The 27585-nt window shown below is 42.2% G+C and overlaps 1 protein-coding gene across 2 annotated transcripts in view; it reads right to left on the bottom strand.

Moving 5' to 3' along the window:
- Nucleotides 1-7359: 7359 nt before the first annotated feature.
- LOC147021162 (cytochrome P450 2F2-like) overlaps nt 7360-27585 on the bottom strand; it is a 53957-nt gene continuing 33731 nt past the window's right edge. For both annotated transcript variants that reach the window (XM_085891006.1, XM_085891007.1), the window contains 4 exons: nt 19972-20119; nt 14505-14689; nt 8710-8851; nt 7360-8059 (listed from right to left, as the gene is read on the bottom strand). In XM_085891006.1, the coding sequence (XP_085747132.1) occupies nt 7881-8059; nt 8710-8851; nt 14505-14689; nt 19972-20119 (654 nt within the window). In that variant the 3' untranslated portion in view covers nt 7360-7880. The remainder of the gene's footprint in view (nt 8060-8709; nt 8852-14504; nt 14690-19971; nt 20120-27585) is intronic.

Consider the following 27585-nt stretch of genomic DNA (forward strand, 5'->3'; position numbering starts at 1 on the left):
GCAAATCCTGCCACCAACCTCCGAATAAGAAGTAACCCAACTGCAGGAGGACATCCGCAGACACAGTTGGGCACTAGATATGGATGGCCATTGGCTCACAAAGAGCTCCTCCACCCTTTGACAGGTTTTTTTTTAATCCTGCTGGGTGTCCATATCATACACCCTCCTCACCAGGAAACCTGGTGGGGGAGACGGTTTAGTCACCGACAACCCGGCCCTGGAACAGGTTAGTACAGGTTTACATGATACATGTAGCACGTTACAAATCTGATCTGGCCTGACCTGACATCAAAATTACATCAAATACAAATACCACCTGGAGACAAACACTGCCAAGACACGTCCGGAGACAAACACTGTCTGTCGACAAATACCGCTCGGACATAACCACCATCCAAATATATCCAGAGATAGAGAGAGAGGGGGAGGGGAGAGAGAGGTGTGGGAGTGGGCTGCTGCACTGTATTGGGAGGGGGTAGAGAAAGGATGGGACAAAGAGAGAGAGAGAGAGGTGTGGGTAGGGAAGTTAGCAGATAGAATATGTTATGCTTCATAAACAACATACACACACAATATATATATATATATATATATATATATATATATATATATATATATATAATTAGTGTTTGGCCAATATTGGCTATTTTTTGGGAATCGGCTGTGTGTAATCAAGGTAATTACCTACTACAGCACATACTGTATACAACCCAAAAACCTTGAGTAGCTCTAATACTTGTTTTGGGGGGTTTTCAATGAACAAATTTAAATAAATTAAAAAAAACGTTGCATTATTGACGTTTCAGGGAGATGTGCATTGACATTAATCTTTGTGGCTCGGAAATCCGGTGTTATCAAATATATTGTTATGGCTACGGGTACGAAGACACCAGTTTATTACCCAGGGGATTAATCCCCGTTTGTCATCGGAAGAGCCAGACCTGGGGCCACCGCTCGCAATTAACGTTGTGGTACGGTGGGTTGCTTTAGAACCACGAACACCACCCAGTTAACCACGAGTTCCAGTGTCCGCCGTCTAATTATTCCATTTAACTAGAGGTCACGTGGTTACCTGAAAGGGGAGCGCACCCTCGGCAAAGCACCAATCTTATCTTGATTAGATCTTAATTAGGGCGGCCGAGCGTTTAACCGCTGGTGTGTGCCGACTATTATTGGTCAAGTCTGCGGTAATTACCTCCCAGTCTATCTAGGTTCGGACAATGCTGGATCAATGGAAGGGAAGGACAAGCACGGACAGGTTGGAACGTCAACAAAGCAATTTATTAATAAGAAAATAAATAAACAAAAATAATTTTTATTTCCATGAGGTAAAAATAAATAAATTCCGAACCCATCAAAATGATCGCAAGCAAATAAATAATTAATCAGGCAAAATCAATCAAAATGATAGAAAAAGAAAAAGAGCAGATGCTCATCGGGGATTGACTTGCTTAACAACTAAACACAGACAAAGGTACCCAGCCGATCATTCGGGGGGGGGGGGGGGAAGAAGAATCGTCTCGCTCACTAAAGAGAAGTCGTCCGTCAAATAAAAACATCCTGAAATGTGTGAGAGTGCCTTATTGGTCGCCAGCACCCAGCCTTGCCGTGCACCCACTCGCCAACAGGCTTGAATGCCAGTCGACATCAGCCCCAAGAAACAGATACACCAAGGGTGACCGTCTGACTGGAACGATGAAGCGACCATCTGACTGGAAATGATAAAGCGTCCGCCTGACTGGCACGGCTCACGCAACGGTCTGACTGAAAATGATGAAGCAGCTGTCTGACTGGCACTGATGAGCTGACACCAACTGACTGACAAACTGACTCGTTGTCGACTCACCCGTGCCTCACTCATTGTCGACTGACCCACGCACGCACCGAACACCACTCACGCCAAGAACGGACCTCTTGTTTTTATAGGTTGCCTGTCTCGGCAGCACAGACTCCCGCCAAAATCCACCCCGCCCCACTTGTGCACCGTTACCGTGACAACCAGAAAGTCCCATGCTTATTCCTCGCTTACGAGGCCATGTCTGTGGTGCTGGGCGAGCAAAAAGCAGCCATTTATCAGAATTACGGAGCACAAACGTGAAGCACTCATAAAACTGTCAACAACAATTATTACCTCACTGTTCAGCCCAACATGAAAAAAAGCCAGCCAGCGTCCATAGAGCTGTGGAACGGGGCTTGAACGTCGATGGAAAAGAGCAGGTCTCAGCGTCTGTGAAAGAAACAGGTATCTCGCGTGCATGAATGTGTCTGCAATAAAGAGAAAAAGCTTCCCATAAGAGAGGGGATCTATTCTTTACCCTTCTCAACGCATCACATTTAGAATCCCACCAGACATGGGGATGGGTCTATCCTGGACATGCATTTATGGAAATAACTATCTGAGGACCTGGATGTGTGGATGTATTCATCGGATCGGATTCTGTAATCCATAACAATATTTTGCTTTGAAACTCACAAAGAGAAACCATATAACCTTTGTAAAGCACACCGAGTCATATAAAATAACCAATTTAGAATTCCGTGTACTCTACCTTGCAGCAACTGCTGACTGTACATCCTAATCAGGACACGAGCTGTAACTCTATAGACTGCAGGGCACTCGGCAAGTGGCTTAAGCACTCAGGCAAGCACTCCAATTAAATGGTTAATAAGGAACAGCTGGCTTGGCAAGCGATTAGCAATCACCAAAGTAATATTGTTGTGGGCCGGGGGTCAGTGGCGAGGAACGGCCGCCAGGTGGAGCAGTAGAGCCGTCTCCCACCGAACATCCGGAATTGCAGGTCGTAACCTTTGGACAACTCCGAAGGTCATGGGTCACTTAAGGACCGTGCTCGCCAATTCTCTGACAGCGTGGGGTAGGGTTAATAGCCAAATTTCAATATACCGAAGTACCCACGTCGTCAAATTACCGGGGAGGTCACACCCTCGACGGACCTCGGGCGGAACGCGCCATTTACCGAGCCCGAACCGGGCGTAAACCGAGCGGGGATTACCAAGATCCGTCGGTTCAAATGAACAATTACAACACGACGGCCTCCCTAATTCCCAATACACACCGTGCTAAACCAATGAAAGAAAGTGACAGACAACGAGCTGGTACATTGAACAATTGGGGTTTATTTATAATGGGGCAGGGGAGCACAAAAAGAGCAGAGTTAAACCGACTATCAAGAAGGAATGCAAGTAATGCACAAGGCACGTAAACAGTTGTGACTTAGAGACTGGGCCCACAGACACACATGCACACACCCAATAGAAATGGTGGCCGCGGCCTTTATTTGGCCCTTTAGCTCGGGAGAGAAGGCGAGCTGAGGGCAAGAGTCTGCACCTGCACCTGTCCGCCTCGTGCGGTTTGGTCGAATCGGCTCGGCGGGACTCGAACCCACCGCCTCAACGCAGCACCAAGCACCTGGGACGAGGGATAGAGCAACTGATGCCAGCCAGCAAGAAGGCGGATGAGGCGAGAGACAATGAGGCGACAGGCGATCAAGGCTGAAAAAGCTTCCACGGATCAGACGACATCAGGCGAGGCAGACCCAGACAGAATCATCGCCCCGACCATTCTTCGTTCCTCTCGTGAGGTGGGAGTGATTTCTTCCCTGGCCACTCGCCTCCTGATTGGACGGTTGCATCACGTGATTTGCTGGCCGTCCCTCATTGGACAGGCCCACGGTAGGTGGGGCAACTCCCACCCTTCTGGGTGGAGTCCCGATCTGAGGTGACGAGCCTCCTGATTGGATGAAGGGCGTGCCCTTGCCCTTGTGGGCGGAGTCGGCTCTGGAGCGAGGGATCCAACCCACGTCCGCAGCCAGAAACATGTGCGTTATGGCATCGGTGGAGCGAGGCGACGTTGCCGTTGTTGTTGTAAAAAAAACCCTGACTAAAAAAATAAACCTGCAGCGCACACACGAAATTCCCATTAGACACAAGGGAGGGATTCTAACTATAAACACAAACTTATCGAAATAACTGAACTGCGGGGACTCTGGCTGTCTGTGTGGAAGAGGCTTCCAAATCCGTAACAATATTAACCACACACACACACACACACACACACACACACACACACACACACACACACACACACACACACACACACACACACACACACACACACACACACACACACACACACACACACACACACACACACACACACACACACACACACACACCCAGAGATGCCCAAAATGTTAAATAAGTCAGAATTGGACAAATTAACGCTTTTATTTTTTAGCAGTTGGAACTGCTGCTAAGTTCAATTCTGGAGCTTAAAATTTTGCAATTCGACTAAGTTTAAGATATTCTCGAGTTTATGGCATATGCGGAAATGAACTGAAGCCACAAACGCTGGTGTCTCCGGGCGTTTATCAGCATTGCAATGTATGCAGCGATTCGTAGCTTTGATGAACAGGAATTTGATAATACTAGTGCGTGCCCGTAAAAAATATATATAATAATAATAATAATAATAAATACATATTCAAACCGCGAGCAAGAAACAACAACCTCACAGGCCGTTTCTTCGCTCTCGCGTGCCCGTACGTGCGTTGCCCGGAAGTTCGCATATCGCAGTTACGATTATTCACAATTTAGTTTTAATGGCCAATTATTCAGTTAGCGCCAACGTATTTTGCCTTTTCGCAATGTCGTCACAAGGAAAAAAAATTTACTTCCGAGTTCGGAGCACACCAGCTCACTCTGATGTTACCGAAATTTATGCACCGTCTTATATGAAAACGATCATAACTTGGGGCATTGTGTTCATCTATAAATGCACATAAGAAATGGAGAAATTATTAGAATACATGAAGTCATTACTCTCCGGAAGCCCGTAACGTTGTAACCTGTAATGGGGAACGCGGCTGAGCTTCCCTTCCCCCATCGCCCACGCAACAACGTGTCTTGTCATTGGTTTGGTAAATAAATAGCCATAACTTGGGAACCACTTGTCCGATTAATATTAAACCTTGAAAAGGCACATCCTCAGGTCCCCAATAATATACCTGGCAAGTTTCAATTAGATCGGACCAGTGGTTGTCGAGAAACAGTGGTCACACACACACACACACACACACACACACACACACACACACACACACACACACACACACACACACACACACACACACACACACACACACACACATTGCTGGAATTATAGATAGATGAGTGAGAAAAGTGAAAAAAAAAACTTTATCGTTAAGAAATCATTGCAGCCTGTTCCAAACCAAGACATGGTTGAGCAGGCTAAAAAAACATAGCGAACACGCCAGCGAGGTAACCTAGGATACGCCTTAAGACCCCAGAGAGCGAGGCAGCCAAGCATTCGCCTGCTAAAGGATACAGTTAAATGAGGCCAATATCTTCAAAAGGGATGTTTTAATTAACCCAAACACCCAATTTTCACTCGTGCACCTCCTTTGAGTTCCCTTCGTATGCATGCAAAGTTTCAGGCTGCTAGGTTTCATGGTTTTGGAGTTATGGAGGAGACATGCACACGCACGAACACACACACACACACACACACACACACACACACACACACACACACACACACACACACACACACACACACACGGTTCACGCGGCCCCTTTCCTAACAAACGGAGAACCTATCGCCGTGATAGATTCTCATTTGAATTTTCCACACCAAAAACTGAAGCAAAGATCTGTCCGGCTTTCCCAGCAGATGGCGTATGGTTTCTTTCGAGGGTCCATCGCTAAATTGTTGATTGTTCGGGTGGAGGATTTGAGAAGTCCACCCCACCGTAATAATATTGAAACGCGACATGCATTTAGTTGTTTAACTGTTTCACGAAAACAGCCAAGATGGAAGACCCCAAAATAAAAGATTACCATGTGGACCTGTATAAAAAAAATTTTGGTGTAAAAGTAAACATGGATCGTTTTTATGACTATTTTAATCTGCTGAATAAAACAAAGAAATTTAATAGCATAGACAAAATATACAAAGTAAAACATACAAAAAAATCTCCCTCATCCATTCACCAATCCAAACCATTTCACGCTCAGTATAATATTGTCACATGCTTGGGAAAGGTTATAAGGGCTCAGGCGGTGTATGAATGTAACGACAACCACTGCGACTTGAGTATTTTGCTGGTATGTAGGCTTCACCTTGAGAGGCCTTTGTTTTGATGCGCATGTAATCTGTCCATCATTTTATAGCTGCAGAACTGTGTACCCATCTCCCAACCCACTCCTATTTATGATTATAACCCTCTCCATCCCCACCAAAGTCTTGCTCGTGATTTGCCCAATGTGGCATTTGTGGAACCCCACAAATGTGGCACATTGCGCATGTGTGTATGGATATGCTGCCATGGCCGGTTTTTTCAAACCCGCCCACAGGCACTGGATTGAGTCAGAAAAACAAAAATCATCAACAGTAAGTAAGAGAGCCGCAAGGGTTTGCTGGAGTGATGTGAGCTGTCATGCACTGCACTCAGCATCAACCTGCCTGTGCCTGTGGTAGACCCAATGGGAACCGACGTGCAGGACGGTAAGCGATGCATCCTATACGACCTGCCATTGCCAACCACGTTTATATCTTCTCGTATCACTAAATTTGGTATTTTCTGCTTAAAGTTAACTTCTTTGTTTGTAAATCCCACCTTGGCAGTAGTTCGAGTTGGATAAATTATCAGTGTTTTGTTGCAAAAAAACTAAGGTGAAAACATGGAAAATACAACTGTATGAGGAAGATTACATCATGCATGTCCACCCAGACAGTGAAAATCAGCTCCAACATCATTTCTCTGGTTTCTGAATTCTCCAAGAAAAGCAAAATAGTGCAATTTTATTGGCTTGGAGGAATATATCATAATTGTGTTTATAGGACAACTCAGAGGTGCTGTGGAATTTTGTTGTTAACCGACTCGATGTAAATCCGTTACTCAATGTAAAACTTCAATTAATACACTGTGCACAACGAGAGTACATTTCATCAGAGCACCTTTATTTTAACATGGTACCACAGAGTCCAAACCACTGAGATGGTAAACATCCCCAATGATTTGCACTAAGCTAAGATTACGTTTCCTGGCATATATATATATATATATATATATATATATATATATATATATATATATATATATATATATATATATATATATATATATATATATATATATATATATATATATATATATATATATATATATATATATATATATATGCATGCTTTTGTGGGAGTGGAGGTGGCTGATAAGCATTAGGCAAAAGAACTACAACTGCAATACGTGTTCACTAGGTGAAAGAATCAAAGCAAAAGTTGCAGTGTTATCAACCAGGTCACTTTGTTCCATAGCAAGACATTCCTTTTTATCAACATTTAGGTCAAAAGACTCTTAGGTAAAAGGAAACATAACTGACAGCCAATTCGACTTATAGCATAAAAATTAAATTTTATAAAGCACCAGCAACAATTATAATTGAGAGCACATAAATATAATTATTTTTCTTCCACAGAGGGAAAGTAATCATCTTTGAACTATGTGGTCTGGGTTTGATTTCGAGCAAGATGGTGAACTGTAATTTTTTAAAAACAATACCTTTTTGAAAAAAGTCAGCCATTGTGTATCAGGATGCTGGCCAAGATCAAAATTCCCATTTTGATTGTGGGCTGCTGTGTCAGCACCCTGAACTGGAATATTAACCTTTCAAGGTATAAATTTTCAGCTATGGAAGCTTTTAAAATTGGTTGTTGCATCTTGGTGCCATTCAGAGAGGTATGGAGATAAAAAAAACATTGAGCAACATAATGTCTTAAAAGTATTTTTGTATTTATGAATTTTATTCATTAGATGTATAAACACATTGATTTCATAACTCCATTAGCGCTTCAAAGCACAGAGCGCATAAGGTTTCGGAGATGAAATGGTCCCCATCTGTGGTGTCATGTCTGGGAGTGGTGTGCCATTGGGAGCCTTGAAAGTGAACTGTTGAAGAAGTCCTGTGAAGAAGATGAATAGTTCCGTGCGGGCGAGGCTCTCACCCAAACATGCTCTTCGTCCTAAAAACAGGAGGAAGAAAAATGAATTGTACAAAATTTAACATACAAGAAAACAAACACGACATATTAACCAAAGCTTTTCATGCTGGACTTCTCGAGGTTGAATCGCAGCAAGAAAACCAGGAAGTGAGAGAGAGCGTGCATATATAAGCTTGTCCATGTAAGATCGACACTGATTGGTTAATCAGTTATGACGTCAATTGTAATCTGAGCCCCCATTGGTTATTCCAGTCATCAGTATCTCTGGCTTCGATTGGCTGTGTCATGCTTTGATTCTCAAACAAATTAACCTGTCATAGTCGGCGTGCACCAGTGGTAAATGCTCGGCCGCATTACTTAAGATCTAAGCAAGATAAGATAGGGGCATCGCCGAGGGCGCGTTCCCTGGTCAGGAAGCCAAGTGACCGAGTTAAGCGGCAAATTGGACTCCATTCCAGATTCTGAAACCCGTATATGTAGATACCAATCGACCACACACACACACCCTTTCATTAGTATAGCTAGAGGGCAACGTGATTTATGACACCCTGAGCAACAAACAACAATGGAATAAAAACAATTATCACCATTCTTTTGTCATTTTAGTTTGGCAAATCTTGCAATTATGGAGGAATTTTTTCACAATTCTTGTACAAATACAAAATAAGTACCTGCTGAGAATGCCATGAAAGCGTCACGTTTTACAAAGCCTCCATTCTCATCCAGGAAGTGTGACGGGTTGAATTCGTATGGAGTGGACCACTGTTTGGCATCTCGATGTACAGAGTGAAGCAGCGGAATAATGTATGTCCCCTAAATATGGTTTGGTGATAGAGAGACTTTGATAAGGTTACACTTGATAACAGTACTGAATGACCATCATGTCAAAACTCAAAAAGCAATGAAACGCAACTGCTTGTGGAGCAGATTCCAAGTGAACACAAATTTAAAATGCATCTAAAAAAAAACACAAGGATGCAAGTATGCAAGTCGTTGGCAAGGACAAAGCACCCAACCGCACACTACAATTGGGATGTGTAGATTTTGCATATATATATATATATATATATATATATATATATATATATATATATATATATATATATATATATAATATATACACATATCCAATATATTGCCCCACCATATATATATACATATATATATATATATATATATATATATATATATATATATATATATATATATATATATATATATATATATATATATATATATATATATATATATATATATATATATATATATATATATATATATATATATATATATATACTAATAAATGGCAATGTGTGTCAGTGTGTGTGTGTGTGTGTGTGTGTGTGTCTCCTCCATAACACCAAAACCATAAAACCTAGCAGCCTGAAACTTTGCAATCATACTAAGGGAACTCCAAGGAAGTGCAAAGGTGAAAATTGGATGTGTTAAATAAAACTCCCCTTTTGAAGACTAATTAACGGCCTTATTTAATTATATCCTTTATCAGGTGCATCCTCGGTCACCTCACTCTTTGGGGGTCTAAAGGCGTCTCCTGGGTAACCTCACCGTGGTCTGAAGCCACCATGTTTTTTTGGCCTGCTCAACCATGCTTTGACCTGGAATAGGCCGCAAAGATTTATTTACGATAAAGTTTTTTTTTAATCAAATGTGTGTTCATCATAACAAGAAATCTCTGTGTGCATTGCTTTTGTAAGTGCTATAGTTTTCAAATTAGGAGTTTGGGGTCATTTCATGCATTATATGATCTGACTGATATAGAAATTGACAGAGAAATTATGATATAGAAATTATGAGCACAGTGAAAGATGTCAACCAATCGCTGGACGAATGGTGTAGGTAGGAAGGTTTTACATTTATGAAGCAGTGGGAATCGAGGAAGGAATTCAGGCTTTTTTAGGTCAGTGGAGGGTGGGGAAGCAATAAGAAAGGAACTGATGATGTAATTGTGATGAGTAAGGCCAGGTAAGAAAATAGAATTTTAGGACGGGAAGAGTTAAACATATTCAATACCAATGCCAGGAGTTCAAATAACAAGATGGAAGAGCTTAGGAGTACGATATAGTTTGAGTAAGTGAGACATAGTTTAAGGAGGAGAGTAACTGGAGGACAGGATTAGAAGGCGACAAGGTGTATCGGTGTGATAGGAAGGAGAGAATAGGAGGAGGAGTAGCGATCTGGGTAAAGGACAGCATTGCATCAATAGAAAGGGGTGACATTAAGGAAGGAATAAATGTTGAGGATTCTGTTTGGGTAGAGATTGTAGAAACAGTGAGATCCTGGGAGGATGCTTTTCTATGGCTCTGGGTGTGAAGGAAGAGGAGGAAGCAGGAGTACATGAAGAATTCAAAATGGTATTGGGTAAGGGAAGAGTATTGATTATGGGGGATTTTAACTTGCCAGGAATAGATTGAGTTCAGCAACAGGGAAAGGACAGAGTCGATGAGGATTTCCTAGATTTAGTCCAGGAATGCTTTTCATCCCAGTTTGTAGATAAGCCCACGAGGGGAGTGCAGTGTGAGACCTCCTTTGAAGTTACAATCCCAATATGGTAGAGCAGATGGAGGTAGTGGAGCATTCAGGAGCAAGTGACCATAACATTGTGTGTGCAAAGATTCTGTTAAGGGTTAGAGTTCAGGATAGTCAGGTGAGGCGATTATATTTCAGGAAGGCAAACTTTGAGAGTATGAGGAGAGAATTGGGTGGTGTAGATTGGAAGACTCTAACAACAGGACAATCAGTATCAGAGAAATGGGAAACCTTAAAGGACGAAATGTGTAGAGTGCAGAGTAAGTACATTCCAATGAGGTGTAAAACGAGAAGTAGAAAGATACCAGGGTGGTTGAGTAGTGAGATGAGGAACAATATTAAGAAGAAACAGAAGGCATTTATTAGGTTTAAAATAACAGGACTGGAGTTAGATTTATATCACTATCGGAGTAAACAGAGGCAATTTAAGAAAATAACTCAACAAGCCAAAAGAGTATGAGAAGGACATGGCGAAGAATATTAAACATAAGAGCAAGGCTTTCTTTAAATATATCAGGGGAGAAGAACAGGTTAGGATGAATGTGGGCCCATTGAGGAATTGTAGTGGGAGAGTGGTTAGTGATGAAAGTGAGATGGCAGGCTTATTAAACAGGTATTTTGCTTCAAGTTTTACGCAATAACAGTCAGGAGGTCAGGTATGGGAGCATGTGCCAGAGCAGCGCGTCGCTACCTCCACTTTTCGCCAGTACTCCAGGGGCCTCCCTCCAGGGGCCTCCGTCTGGCCATCCCCCAGGCAGATGTCTAGCCCATCCCCATCTCCTTGAGATGCCGATCACCCTGCTGCAACCATGAGGCACGTCGTCGGCCCATTGGCCTCCTCCACCCACGAGACTCCCTCACGGAGAGAATCTGGTGAGCAGGATGAGCGTCAGGAAAATGAGCCACATGTCCATACAGCCGCAGCTGATGCTCACAGACGATGCACTATGCAGGTAACAAATCTCATTTGAGTCTCTCTCAGCAACTGCTCGTTGGACACAAAGTCCAACTCGCGATAGCCAAGTATTCTCCAAAGAGACCTGGTACCAAAGGAATTAAGTCTCCGTCTCAGATCCTTGATCAGAGTCCAAGTCTCGCATCCATAGAGCAAGACTGGAAGCACCAAGGACTTGAAGACTCGGACTTTCGTCCTCCCGCACAGGTACCGGCAGCGCCACACCCCATTATCCAGTGAATCCATGACTCCCCAGGCCTGACCCAGACGTCGATTGACCTCTGACTCACAGCCGCCAGAGACATGAATATAACTGCCAAGGTAAGTGAATCTCTCCACGACCTCAACATCCTCACCACACAGAGGTACAGACAGGACAGCGGCATCCAATATGTCATTGAAACCCTGGATCTTAGTTGTGAACAAGGAAACCCGTAATCCCAGCAACTCCGACTCCCCATTCAACACCTCGAGGGCCCCCAAAAGGATATCTAAAGTCTCCGCAAAGATGACTGCATCATCTGCGAAATCAAGGTCAGAGATCTTGACATTCCCAAACGATGCACCTCAGCTTGATCTCTCCGACATCCTCCCAAGAATCCAGTCCATACAAGTGCTGAAAAGTTTGGGGGCCAGAACACACCCCTGACAAATTCCATAAGAACTGGAAATAAGTCAGAGATGGTACCACCACATCTCATAGCACTCTCAGTACCAGAGAAGAGTTCAGACATCAGATCGATCAGTTTTGGTGGCACCTCACGAATACGAAGAATCCTCCAGAGGACATCCCGATTCACTGAATCGAACGCTTTGCAGTGATCAACATAGGCTGCAAGCAGCCCCTGCGAAACTCTCATCTGCGTTCGGTGAGGACACGAAGGGCAAGTATACAGTCAATCGTTGACCTCTTTGGTGTAAAGCCTGACTGCTCTGGACGCTGGTGCTCAAGCAGATGGTGGCGAACCCCATCAAGAATTATCCGAGCAAAGACCTTGCCTGGCACTGAGAGCAGCGTCACCCCTCGGTAGTTGTTGCAGTCTTGGCGATTACTCTTCCATTTCCAGAGAGAGACAACAAGGCCTCTCTTCCAGTCATTTGGGATGATTCCTGTGTTCCAGGCAGAGCACAAAACTCCATGCAACGACACGAGTGCAGCATTTCCACCAGCCTTGAGAAGTTCAGCATGGATGCCACAGATCCCTGGAGCTTTACCCATTTCAACCGGTTCACCGCAGCCTGTTTTTCCACAAGTGAAGGTGGACCACAGTTGATTGGAGGGTCAGCAACAGGGATTGTAACAGCCCTGATGTCCAACTCGACAACTGGTGGATCAGCCTGGTACATCATCTCAAAATAACCGGCCCAGCGGGCCTTCACTTCGGACTCCTCTGTCAAGAGCCTACTACCCTCTGCTCCAACTGCAGTACACCATGGAATGGGCTTGAATGAACGCAATGTGCAAATTCCCCTGTAAGCAGGAGGAGAATCCATTGACCACAGGTGATGCTCTACCCCCTCACAGATTCCTCGCACATAGGCCTCCTTGTCCACCCCCAGCACACGTACAGTTTTACGCCTCAGCACCCTGAACAGCTCAGCTCTGCCATTCAGCCTGGCCCTGCGACTCTGGTCAATGGCATCCAGTGTCCCTTGAGAGACAAAATTCTTCTTTGCCCGACAGTGAGTTCCAAGACATCCACCGGCAACATCAAGGACGGTGGTCTTGAAGGCACTCCACAACTCTTCAGGACCTCCCAAAGCACCCAGGCTCCTCAAATCTCCACTCAACCTGTTCGCAAACTCCTCAGCTGCCCTCTCATCCTTGAGCTTGCCAACATCCAGCCTAGGCTGGGATGGTACCATTCTCCAGGATTTAAGGTGCAGCTTTAGAGTTGCTACAACAAGCCGGTGGTCAGCATTGAGGAACTGAGCACTCCGGTAGACCCTGCAGTTCTGGATCATCCTCCAGCGACCTTCAACGAGGACATGGTCAATCTCCTTTGCCACACCGCCAGCGTTGGAATACCAAGTCCAGCGATGAGCTTGTGGGTGCTGGAATCATGAACCGGCCACCCTAAGTCCATGACTTCTTGCAAAGTCAAGGAACTTCGAGTATTCTTAGAATGCATGCAAAGTATCAGGCTGCTCGGTTTTATGGTTTTGGAGTTATGGAAGGAGACACATTTACACTTATTAGTGTACTGTAGATAGTATAGATGGGCGTCAGGCATCGAACAACTTGTTTCCCCAAAGCGATCGTGGCGTTGTTGTTGTTGATGTGAAGGTATTAATGTTGAGGTAGCATTTATTTTTTCGGATGCGATCCTGTTCATTGGTGGAAATAAAAACCCACAAAAATGCTCCAGAAATTATGTATTTTATCCAATAATTTAACTCATGGAGCCTGCAATGTTCTTAAGGTAACGATACAAAGAGAAAATGGAACAGGGGTGCCACAGAATAAGATATAAGAGTTTAGGGTGCCATCAGTGAAAAATGTAGAAAACCACTGCTTTACTTTATCGTTCATGGCAGAAAGGGTCTCCACCACCCATGTGTGCTTCCACCACCATAAATCTGGCACTGACGAGGATGACAGGTTATTGCTGGATCAGGAATCATACTCAGCCTAACACTTCAATGTCAAGTAAACTACTTCTGGAGGTATCCTGTCAGCTCAAGGAACAGATGTGAGCATGTGATTTCGACTTGGGAGGTTACCTTTAATCCACTGATAAAATGGTTTATATTTAATTATCTTTATTGGACTGATATTATACTTCTTCCAAAAGGACAAATGTTCAGGGCACAGATACCTGAAAATTAACCACAGAGCCCCTGAACAATGGTTGTCATGTGAAATTTATTGAAGCATCATTTGATGCCACTGTGCACACACCTTGTAGCAATAAAAAGCGGAAAGAAAGAATTGCTTACAAAACTTCTCTATGAAAAACACACCTTGGGGAGGAGGAAACCATTTAACTCAACGTCCGTGGTTGTGGCATGTGGGATATTCAGAGGGATGATGTCGGAGAATCTCTGTATCTCGTGGATGACCGCGTTGGTGTAAGGAAGGTTCTCTCGGTCTGCCATTGTTGGAGCTCGTACACCCAACACTAGGTCTATCTCAGCCTGTACCCGTGCTAAAAAAGGTGGTGGAGACATTATTTCATGCTTGATGAGATTGGTCTTTCAATCGGTTTAGCAGTGTGGCTTCATCAATTGTCTGTTACAAGAATATACAAGGATAAACAAAGACAGATATAGAAAAAGGTAATTCTTCCAATCTACAGTCATGTGTACGACACCTCCATACGACACCTCCATGTGTACGTTCGCTGCTTTTACCTCCCTCTTTAAAGTTTCACACCCAACTACAAATGTTTTTCACATCCACTCATTGTAACCAGCTAGTGATTAATTTCCACAAAAGTTTGCGTACTTAGATGCAAAAGTTTGATGATAATGCATTGATCTTGCATGCCAAGAACAGCCGTTTTACATTGTACAAGTACTTACTGCATGTACAACACCGCCAATGACACATCACATGACGTAGACTGTTGCCACATGTTGAATGCCATGGGAAACGCTCCATTAATATGCGTAATTGTCGATCAGTTCACATTCACACATTTGGGTATTTGGAATAAGAAGACCTTTATATTGGAAAGCACTTTGTGCAGAGTGGGCCCTAAAAAGGTAACTAACGCAAAGAAAATCATAACTCGATACCAGTGACAAATGTGAAAGAATTTTTGAATGTGCAATATTTGTACAATCCTCAAGTTAAAATACTTGAACCAAGTGCTCTATATAACCTGCCATCCGTTCTATACATTTTCTTATCCACAGAAACAGGTTACACATCACTTTCTATAGGATTTATTGTGTAACTCTACAGATAATCTGAATAACTGCATATTTAAAATCAGCAATTATGCGCTTAACTTCAACTGAAACTCTCTCCATTTGACTCGTCCCCATTAAAAAAACAAAAAAATCCTGCGGTGATAAGTGGGGGGATCTGGGGGAGCACAGAAATTCAGTTCTGTGACTGATAAGGCAATTAGGACATTTCTCACTCAGCCAAGTGAGACTTTCATTAGCGGTGTGGGATGTGGCTCAATGTTGTTGACACCACAGATATTCATTTTTTTTCTCACCTTGTTTCAGAGCCAAGTCTTTCATGTGTGAAGAGAACGATCTGATGTCACAGGAACTGGCTTTCCGACAGTGGAGTCTTCAAAAAAAAAATGGACCGTAGATTTGTGACGAACATGATCCACAGCAGAGGGTGATTTTTGCAGTGTGAACTGAAGCTTATTCATGTACTTGTGACTTTTCCAATCCCCAAGATCTGCAATTCTGTTTATTCATCATCTCATGACTGTGCATGTTCTTTTTCACGATACAAAAAAGTGAAGAGGAGCATGCACCGTCAGTTGCTAAAATGTGAACGAGCTGAAGGGCTTGTCTATGATGGACACTTAAGTACTGCTCTTCTCTTTCAGCTCATATAATCATGTTCTGTGATAGTTGCATTATTTAATTAGTTTCAAATTAAATTATTTTGTGTGCAAATATCTTTGCAATTGAATTTGAGCTTAAGTTTCCCATCCACCTCTGAGAAAGCGCGCGCACGCACGCACGCACGCACAGACACCAGGGGGAACCATTTTGGCTCCGGCATGTGGTCTCCGGAGAATCGACCCCCGGTCTCCGGCATGTGGTCATTTTCCTTAGATAGCAAGGCGTCTGTTGCAGAAGCCTTCCGAAGTTATTTAATTTCTTCTGGACAATGAGGCGGCAGCAAGGTGTTCTTCTCTTCAGCAGCTGGGCAGTTCCATTTAAACATTGGAGATACTTCGTCTTGGTTATATGTATTTCAGTGAGATAAAAGCACATAAGATTTAGTAAGATACAATTCTACTTTACTTGTATATATATATCTATATCACTATGGAGGTCAAAAAGACTGCCAGAAGGGGGAGATTTTACTGACAGTCATTTGACTCCAGTACAAAATTAAGACCTTATTATATAGTGTTCAATTTTAAAAAGTCCCAGCAACAAGTGAATATAATTGAGAACACATGAATATAATTATTTTTTATCTTCCACACACGCTAAAGAGAAAATGATGTCATCGATACCGAGGTGTTCCTTATCTAGTGATTTAGAAAAGTGGTTACTAGATTCATCCCATCTTTCTTGATCATTTTCATCAAGTGCCTGGAAAAGTAGTATTTTAAAAGGAAAAAGCTCAATGCCTTCCTTCATTATTCCTTGCAATGACTTTTTTTATACATGGTCTAGCTAGGCTCATGGAAGAGCGATCATACACAACAAATCAGGACACAACATCACAAAGAAACACCAACATCAGGGCGGAGGAAAAAAGTAGAATAGATGGACAAACAAGGGATACTGATGAGAGGTAAGGGAGAATGCAAAGAGTGAAAAATATGGATACGTAAGGAAAATTATGTTTGACCAGTTTGTGATTTTGTCCAACCCTAATCGATTTGCAGCAAGCAAAAATATTTTTTCCCCTTATTTTTTGGATATTTTTGGTATTTCAGTGCTATTTAAAAACTATTTTTTCCCCAAAATAGTAAAAAAGATAGGTTTCCTTTCTTATTTTGGAGAGTTTGGTGGTTACAGTGCTATTTTATCGATACTTTGTTGATTTACACCAAATTGGTTGCTATTTTTTCATGACTGTCCTGTACTTTCTTTGTTTTACACCAAAGTGGTTGCTATAATCTCTGTATTTGTTTTGTTCAAAAATTGCTTCTTTAAAATATATTTTTCTCCGATTTATTTCCTATTTTTTTTGTTCAAAACTGGCTATTTAAACATTTTTACCTTTATATTTTTGTTCCAAAACTCGCTATTTAAAATAATTTTTGTTCCAAAACTTGCTATTTTTTTCCAAAAAATATTTTCTCTGTTTTTTTTCTTCTTTTATTTGTCCCAAAAGTCACTATTTAAAAAAAAAAACGAAAAAACTTTGTATATTTTTTCCCCATACCCCCCCCCCCTTTTTTGACTCGGGAAATTCTGAGGAGAGGGAAGAGGCTGCTGCCTGTCTGTCAGAAGGATGAGAGATGTCACAGCAGAGTGTGGAGTCATCAGCAAAGTGATAAAGAGGATTTCCCAGAGTCAGTGAGATCACTGATGAAGATTCGGAAAACATGGGGCCTAGAACACTGCTTTGGGGTACTGCGGCCTTGACAGGGAGATGAGATGAAAGGCTTCCATTGAGAGGCACACATTTTCTATGTGAGGGGAGGAAGTCAGGAATCCAAAAGTGGAGTTGGCCTTGGATTCCATAAAGATAGCTTGCAGAGCAAGGCAGGATGCCAGACTGTATCAAAAGCTCGAGATATGTCCAGAGAGACAGCCTTGATCTCATGTCTGATATTGAGAGCCTCCACAATTTTTGGGAGAGTAGAAGATGCATGTCCAAGGTAGAGTGACCAGGTCTAAATCTGAATTGATTATTATTATCTGAGATGAGGCTGTTGGAGAAAATGAATAATTTTATGTCAACTGCAATGATGGATTCCATGACCATGCTGATGATTGGAAGTAAGCTAAATGGGCTTCAGTTAAGGGGATTCATTTTTTTCACCTTTTTATCCCCCGCCACGTGACAGAAGGGGGATATTGTTGTCACCCGGGTCGTCCATCCGTCCGGCCAGCTGGGCGTCAACATTTATAGCTGTGAGTGCGATAACTCATAAACTGTTTGCCATATCGATTTGAAATTTGGGTCACACATGTACCACATGAAAGGGAAGAACCCTATTGAAGAACCCGACTGGGGTGGCCATCTTGAAAAAATGTTTCAACGGCGGGGGATTCCCCATCTCTGATGGGTATATTTATGTTATGCTGTGATGTTGGCCGATTTCCAATATCCCAGGTGGATATAGGAGACCAATCCTGAAGTGTTTAAAAAAAATATAAAAATAAAAATTTCAAAACCCACGAATACGTAACCGCGAATGTAGAAGCTTGTCACACTTTATGACTTACAAATATGTGGGATCCGTGAATAGCAAATCCATGAAGAATGGGTCCGATAGTAAATGTAACCAGAGTTGGTGTCAAAGCCACCCAATGCTCGCCTGTTTATACATTTATCGTTTTTAAAAGATGTCTAATAATTAATATTTTTTATAAAGCATTGCAGTGGTCTGATCCAAATAATTTTAAAGCAATATATGTATTTGTATATTGTAATCAGTAACAAGAACGCAAGTGAGCACAATATATGCCCGAACAATAAGGTATATACAGAATTGTGCTCCTACATGGGAAACAGCATCCTGGTTGCCATGGCAACCACTTTAGATGACGAACGTATGTCGCGACACACCGTCTCCACGGTCTGTACCTATGTACACAATATGAAACATTAAAGGTGAAAACTTTGGGAGTTAGAGTGCGGACAGGAACGGACGGACAGACAGACAGACAGACAGACAGACAGACGACCGGTATCACATAATACGCCCCGATATATATATATATATATATATATATATATATATATATATATATATATATATATATATATATATATATATATATATATATCGGGCGTATAAAATATAGTGCGGTAGATAAAAACATTAGAAAGGAAAAAATAACTTGCATCAAAAACTTTCACATTTTCACGCTCACGCTGGGGGTATCGCTATAGCTCTCTGTTCTTCGAACAGGCGAGCTAAAAATGATAAAACACATGTTGACCTACTTTACTCTAAAGACAACAAAGGAAATTCACATTAGGTTTGCATGAAAAATATTTCAAGATTAGTATCGTCTCAAATATCTCAGAGGAATGCAGAGAAACATCTTTGCAAGCAGCGTTTCAACTTCTTTCACACAGAAAACAAGGAGAAAAAGACAAAAGGTCATAGCCCCCATAGTTTTAGTAATTTTGCTGGATGGAGTTAAAGGGTTAGCCCATATTTACAAGATTTATGTGTATGTGCAACCAACTTTTGTGCTCATGTGACACACAATAGCATTTGTGACATTTCCCGAGTTTGAGCAAAATCAGACCATGCAGGTCCGAGAAATGGTTGGGAACACATTTGGGGAGAGGTTCTGGACTGAAAGGGTTGAAACCTCGATGAAAAATGGTGCCCAGCTGATGATCTGGGCAGTTGGGAAATCAGTGAATTGCTTATAAGTTAAGGTTATAACTTCAAATATAAATTCACAGTCATAATACTAATAAAACCTTAACGCGATCAAACGTTGCCCCTTTTTTATGGTCCACCTTGTATATCGCACTGGCATCCCAATGAAAAAGTGGTCTTTAGTGATACGATTTCCCCGTTTCTTGTTCTTGATCATTAGAATGCTTATGGTCTGCAATAAAGCAAAGATGTCAGCCTCTTACCCTGCACATCTGGGTGCGTGATCATGATGAGCAATGCGCAGCGTAATGTTGTCGAAGTCGTTTCACTGCCAGCCACAAACAGAGATCGAGTGGCGAATGTCATGTGCTCATCGGTAAATATCTTTTCACCTGTTTCTGACATGCTCTCCTGAGGCAAAAGGGAAACTTCATCCAAACAGCGGTCATATAGAAACCATAGAAAACATTCCTTGCAAGTGATATTTAAATTTTTTCAGGTACATGCCAAATGAAATATCCCAAGAATTAAGGATTCTTATCACACTGCGAAGAAAGTTTTCAATTTTCTAGTTGCAAACATTTTTGTTGAATAGAATATAACACTTTCGAATGTGGTTCGAGTATATTTGAAATTGCAAAAGAAAAAAGTAAATCAAAATGGATCTTTCAGAATAGATATTTACAGCTTTTTGCAAAATATAACTAATTTCAATAAATTCCAAGTTATTTTAAAAAAAGATAGTTGTTTGTAGTGATAGGTTTGTGAGTTTTTAAATCACAGTTGCTTTGTCGGTTTGAGGGATTCCATTCCATGGAATGGGGGAGGGGAGTATCCATAGATATAGTGTGAAGACTTTAGCATGGACCGTGTGATCGCACAGGTTAGATTCCCCTTGTAGCAAGATCCTTGTCAGAATAAAGTAGTCATGTAATGTGTAATTAGGTGGCGGTAAGTAAACTTTAAAGCACTTAGTGTAAAGTTGCATTATGTAAAAATTTCCTGTTTTCAGCTGAGGTCAGGTGGAGAACTTGTGGGCACAAACATCAAAGGCACATGGGAAAGCACTACATACTTTCCAAAGAACATCATTACGGATCAATTTGGCTGACACACTGTAAGTCATGCTGGCAAAGTCAGCTGGAGAACCCTCGACATGGACGGAAGACTTCTTAAATTTGGGCGGCCCCACGCAGCACCGTCCACATCAGTGGGCGGACAATGAGAAAGACTCAGCACAGGGAAAACGGAACACAGCAGGAGGTTGACAAGACATATTAGAGAATGTAACCTCAGCCACGAGGAAATTATCCACACGACAGCTGGGTTTTCAACGTAGAGCTTGTGTTTTCCTCAGCACGATCTTTGACCTTGACAATGCAATGTTCCCAACAGGTCTCAACACACGACCTTTGAAATGATGTAATCCATCCCAAAATGCTCGGTGTGCATCCGCAGAAACCCCAGGAAATGCCAAGATCAGGGCGAAATAAAATTTCTTGTGTGTCCGGGATAAAGATTTTTAACCTCACAAAGCTGAAAATATTCTGTAAGAAGCCAAAAATATTGGAAAAGTACAAGAAAGAAAGGGTTGTGCCTCTGCACAATGAAAGACTTGGAGAACTTTCTCAGCTCGTCGAACAGGCAACTGCTTGTATTGCAAACTACCGACGATGCGAGTCCGTGCAAGGCATTTCTACCAGTGAATGGACTGTGTATCTGGATTAGGCGCTTCTGAACATTGATTGGAAGGACATATCTGGGGCTTGTGAATGTGTATGGTAAATTTAGTGATATTCACAATTAAAATTTTGAACCCTGAGCTCCTTGGACTTTTGGCTCCCCACTCTGGGCTGGAGATGCGAATGGGCCTGGCATCTGCCTGAGGGATGGCCAGATGGAGGCCCCTGGAGTACCGATGGAAAGCGGACGCAGCGACGCGCTGCTCCGGCGCGTGTTCACATACCTGACCTGACCTGACCCTGGGCTCCCTGGAGAAAAAATAACTGAAAAGTTGAAATTTGTTTTATTTTGGTTTTCTGCCTGTAAAAATGTTTTTTTTTAGCCCTGTTATTAAAAATAAATTATATTTCAAATCAAAGACTGTCTTGCTTTCTTATTTTTTGAGTTTATCGCCAATACTCTAGTTTGCGGTGCCAGTGAAACCAGCAGTTATTTGCCGGCTTTCCGATACATAAGAATTATCCACAGTACGTGCACCAGTGTGTTGTCTTGCAACGTTTCGGCAAGTCATCTTTTGCCATAGGATTCTTTTGCTTGGGGTACTTCTCTGTGCACACAACACAACGATGATTGGTATTCGCATGTGGGGCCTTTTCTACATCATGGTGAGCATCCCGTTTCAGTCGTCGCTCGTCCTGAAACTCTGCTGAGCGTCGATCACCAAATGCTACTCCAGTGGATTGAACATCTCCTCCAAGTTCCTGATGCAGTTTCTCGAAATACCCATTTTCATGATCGCATAATAGACAAAAAGGTCTTGATTTCCCAAAGAATCGGTTTGTCCTTTATGTACTGTTTGAACGACTGCTTTTAGTGGGGATCATTCCCTCATCAAGTGAAAGTTCACAATCTAGAACAAAGGAATGCTTGAGCTTCTCAATCAAATCATTGAACAGTGGGCAGGACTTGTATATGTTATCAGTCTTGTCAAGCTGGGTATCATCCTCAGTTGTACAATGCAGGAGAGACCAATGAAGGAGAGACTGCATAATTATTTGGTTTGGCTACAATCACACGTTCAGCTTGGCGATTAGTCTCTGTGAGAAGTAAATTCCAAAGAACATCATCCCAGAACAAACTAAAACAGTCAAGTGGAACACTTTCCACATTTATTGCATTTGGTAAAATTTTAGGCCCTGATTGCTCATTAGGTGTAAAACTGGCATTCATTGAACCCTGCAGTGGCACTTGTCAATCCTGGGCACGAAGTCCATCGCCTCTGCGTCCTCCGCCATGACCATGCCCTCGACCTCGGCCACATCCCCTTCCGACACCTCTGGGAATTCCCCAGCATTGTCAGTACTGTCAGTTTCACATTCCCCATTTCTAAAGTCATTCTCCGACTCAAAAATCACTCTCGTTACCATAATCAATCATCATCATCATCATCTATACCTTCCTCATTTGAGCTCAACACCTCATCAAGTGACATCACATTTCGACTCATGGCACAGCATGTACACAAGGATGGACCGACTGGCATGTGTGACAAAGTGTGCACAGCAAAAACCCTTCGCACTTGCACCTCTGTTTATTTTTAGGTCCTCGTGGAGGATCTCTACGTCTTACTCACGTTGTTGTTCTTCAGCTTGTTCTTGTGGACTTTTTTAGGTCCTCGTGCAGGATCTCTAAGTCTTACTCACGTTGTTGTTCTTGTGGACTTTTTTGTTACACAGTCTACAGTTTTCATCGAAACTTCCTGAAACTTGGCGTATATATGTAAAAATTCCCCGCGCAGACAGTAACCATCTCCGATTTAAAAAAAATTCCTCCTAGAAAAAAATTTATGACGTCAAAATATCTCCGCTAATGGAAATCGCCTAAAAAAATTATCTCCGAAACTAGGCAAGCTTTTTGAATTCTGTTTTCGGGAATCGAACAGGGCATTAGCAGAGATGAATTACCGCACATATGATACATCACTATGACGTCACATCAATTTTTATGACGTCATTCCTATTTTTTGACATTTTTTGTTTCACAACCCAGAGTTTTCATTGGATCTTCGTGAAACTTGCCATGTATATGCAGAAAGGCCACGCGCAGACAGTAACCATCTCCGATTTTGGAAATTCTTCCTATAAAAAAGTTGACGTCATAATATCGCCGCTAATGGAAATTGCCTATACCATTATCTCCGAAACTCGGCAAGCTGTTTGAATGTTGTTTGCGAGAATCAAGTCGGGCATTAGCGCAGATAATTTATCGCAATCCTGATACATCACAATGACGTCATATTCGTTTTTATGACGTCATCATGAAGAGGATGAGGATCTTAGCTCATTTGAGCTTGTTCCAATGAGACTCACAGCATGCACGGCAGGACGGGGACAGGAAGCGATGAGAGAACCACCAAATCGTGTGCACAGCAAAAGTCTCCCTCTCCCTTCCTGAGCTGTTAGCGGTCACGCAGACCGATGATCAGGTGTAATATAATGGAGCCGCGAATTGCTCAGGAAGTTGCTCGTGATAATCAAGAGTATGTGGTGGCCGGTTACTGACCCCGGCCACTCAAATTTATGCTGTTTTAATTAGCGGCTGATAAACCGGCCGCTTGGGTTCAAAGGGTGAATCATGTTGGGATTGTGGGGGGAAGGGGGTGAGGTGCTGCCCTATAGCTATGGAAGAGGGGCATGAAGGGGCATCACCTACCCCCCAAAAATCATTTCACTTCCAGAGAAATCTTACTGACAAAAATTTAAAAAAATGTTTGCATGAAAAAAAAACATTGGAGAATTTCACATGGACTGAGGCAGGATAATGGCCTTATGTACAAAACCTGAACTTCATTATTGTGAGAAATCATAATTTAAAGATATATATATATACATATAAGGTGGTTTAAAAGGTGTTGAATTATGCCTCAATGGTGGTGTATTTTATTATTTTGGTGGATTTTGGCTCCGATTTTGATCGTCACAGTTTACATATCATAAATACATCGACTCCGGTGTAAGTGGGTCGAATTTTATTTGACCAGCTCTTTTGGAAGGGTTTATAATTTGGTGTGTCGTGTGTCTGTATTGGAGCCCAACTTTTTAATGAGTGAGGATCCCAGGATATAGTGTGAATGTGAGATGCTGTACAAGGAGCGAGACACTGTAATGCGGATAAAGAGGCAAGAGGATGAGAGCATCTCATCAAAATTCATCCACTTTCGGTGTGAAGAATTGAAGATTGAGTCACAAATTTATCCATGACAATCGAAGCAGGATGGAACGAGGCCCAAATCTGAGTCTGAGCACGTCATCAAGGGGTCAGATCATCAGGTATGTCATTCGCTTCTTCCTGATGTTGCAGGAGATGAGGTGAAGCACCTTCAATTTCCTAATTATCTAAAAGATAGGATTGGAAGATGCTTCAAAGCAGATTGGTACGGACAGTAAATTTGGTGATTTGCTGGTGTTGATTTCTACTGGAGGTGGAGGAGTGGACCACGACGGGTCGTGCAACCCAAAGGCACGCATGAAAGGCATGCTTTTTTGAGATAATAGACACAAACATGTAAGAGATGGAGGCAAGGTTCATCGAGAATGGTTGGTTGTACGAGGCTGTCCAAGGTCCATCATTAAATTCTCCAACATTCCTGAGCATTGAAAACCTGCAACCTCTGTCGAGGCTTGGCAGTGAGCAAATCCAGCTTCTCATCACTGACCAGGATCGACGGACCACAGTGACAGTCCATGACTACACTCCTCCAAGCTAACTCGGTCCTAATGGCTTTCGAAAAAAGACGCACTCCAGCATTAGATATGGAAAAATTTGTGAAAGTGTTCTCGCAGAAGCACCATCGTCTCCAATTGTTTTGAGGCGTATATCATACTCGCAAAAGTACCCGTTGCTTTGCTGACGGATTGAATCAAAAGACAATACGTACTTCACAAACATTCTGCTCCATTCACTATATAATTTCCCCGAGGTCATCTTCCATCTGCTTGGAAGTCAGCTGCCATCCCCTTCATCAATCATCCTTGCTGCTGATATATGGCTAGAGCAAAAAACGATGATTTGCAATACCAAATACTAACGGGTGGTGCTATGTGATACACATTTAAAAGAGAGAATTGGGGTCTTGCCCCCTACCCTGAAATGCTACCCTGATAGAAATCATACTTGGGGTACCCTTAGGCATCTTGCAAAATTTGGTTGGATTTGCTTCGGTAGATTTTGGAGTTTCTGAAGCAGATATAAACAAACAAATAAATGAAAAATCACTCATAGAGTGACACTTCGCAAAACGGAACGGCACTCGGTAGAGTGCATCCTCCGCCAGGCTGATTAGTTTACATTTTGTCATCCACCGATAGGTCGGATCTGAATCTGGACCTTAACCAAAATCGAGTCGGCTTGGTCTCGTCACCTCAACAATTCGTCCACCTGGTTTTGTCATAACTCGTCCACAACTTTTTGAGATGTCATGCTAAACATAGTTTTATCCCCATCTCTCAATTATTGAAAAATTCTCGAATCAAAACGGACTAAATTCTTCCTCATGGCAATCCCAACCTGTCCACCAAGTTTTGTGTGAATCCATCCATAACTTTTTGAGATATTGTGCTATATATCGTTTTTGGCCGTATCTCTCAATGGTGAAGAATGACTAAAAATTCTCACATCCGGATTCGGATCTTCACCAAAATTGAGCATTGCTGTCTTTGGCTGGTCACCGACATAGACAACAAAAAAAATTAAAAAAAAATTCAGATCGATTGCTAAAACACTGTGGCCAAAAAATGTGTGACAAACAAACAGACAGACAGATAGACAGACAAATGCTACAGACCAACATACTTGATGAGAAAATTGTTTCGCTAAGTAACAAACACTAATTGAGCCTTACATGTATACGAGATGGACATAATAAATGTTTAACAGAAAAGATATGCCCCCTCTTGAATTTCAATTCCTCCACAACCCCCCACACGACAGGGTGGCTTCGGGCCTGGGGAGGTGGGAGCGACGAGGCATGTTATAAACATATTTTTTGTTTGGTTCTGGAACCACATCAGAAATTATATGAGATTCTTGCATCTATTACTAAAAGTGTATGTGTGTGTGTTGTTGTTGTTGTTTGTCATCTGTATATGGGGGTTTCAGAAGGTGGAATGGAGTCTTCCCAGTTCTCGAAGTATCAACCCCAGTTTTGGTATGGGGGTGGGGGTGGGGGGGGGAGTTGTCATGATTCATGGACTAAGCCGTGAAGTTTTGTTGTTCTCAAAGTTTTGTTCTGAGGGCTCTTTTCAGGATCATCGAGCCCCGGGCAGCTTCCAACTGCAGTTCGATCGTATAAAAATTCCCAAGAATGGTTGTCAAGATAATTTATATAAAGTTCTTCTTCATCATTCCCATTGCTCTAATAATCACTAATTGCAATTTTGGTGCTCTTCAGATTCCAGGATCTTTGCACTTCATTTTTGAGATCTTGGTATTTGGTCATGTTCTTCATTTGTGTGTTATTTTGGCCAAAAATTACTGGGAACTCATTGTTTTGTTATATAGAACATCTTGTGAATAGTTGGAACTTTCCTTGTTTTGGTGTCGAAATTGTTGATCTCCAACTGTGGCCAGTTTATAATTGCACAGCTATATTGGAATACCGGCACTGCAAGTTAGTTTGTATCTTTGGTTTTGTTAATTGGAGAGAGGGATGACTTCAGAATTAGTCTTATTCTGCGTGGGTACTCTTTGCTGATTATTTTACGATTTTTTTTTTGTGTTGTTCACTACGTGGCTGCCTTCTTCCATTCCAAGGTATTGGTAGGATGGCTTCGTTTCCTCGTTCCTGTATCGTTGTACTTTGATGGATTGAGATGCTGTTTGTTCTTTTTGTTTTTCCTTGTATAAAAGTGTATTTGGCACATTTGTTATGACCAAACTCCATTCGCATGTCCTCCAATTACTGTTTTTACGAGTTTCCGTTGATCTTCCAATTTCTTATCATTTGGGGTGAAAAGTTTTAGATCATCCATGAACAGTAGGTGTGTTACCTTTCTTGTTTCTTCAGTCTTTTTATTGTTGCATGTCAGATTGTATCTGTGTTCTTGTTCACCGATGAGGTCACTCACTGAGTCCAGAGAGAGACAAAACAGGAGGGGGGGAAGGCTGTCACCTTGTAAGATACCACATCATGTCTT

Source organism: Eptatretus burgeri, chromosome 8 (assembly GCF_056783735.1).
Source record: "Eptatretus burgeri isolate ZD-2024b chromosome 8, Ebu_testis_v1, whole genome shotgun sequence".
NCBI classification, from domain to species: domain Eukaryota; kingdom Metazoa; phylum Chordata; class Myxini; order Myxiniformes; family Myxinidae; genus Eptatretus; species Eptatretus burgeri.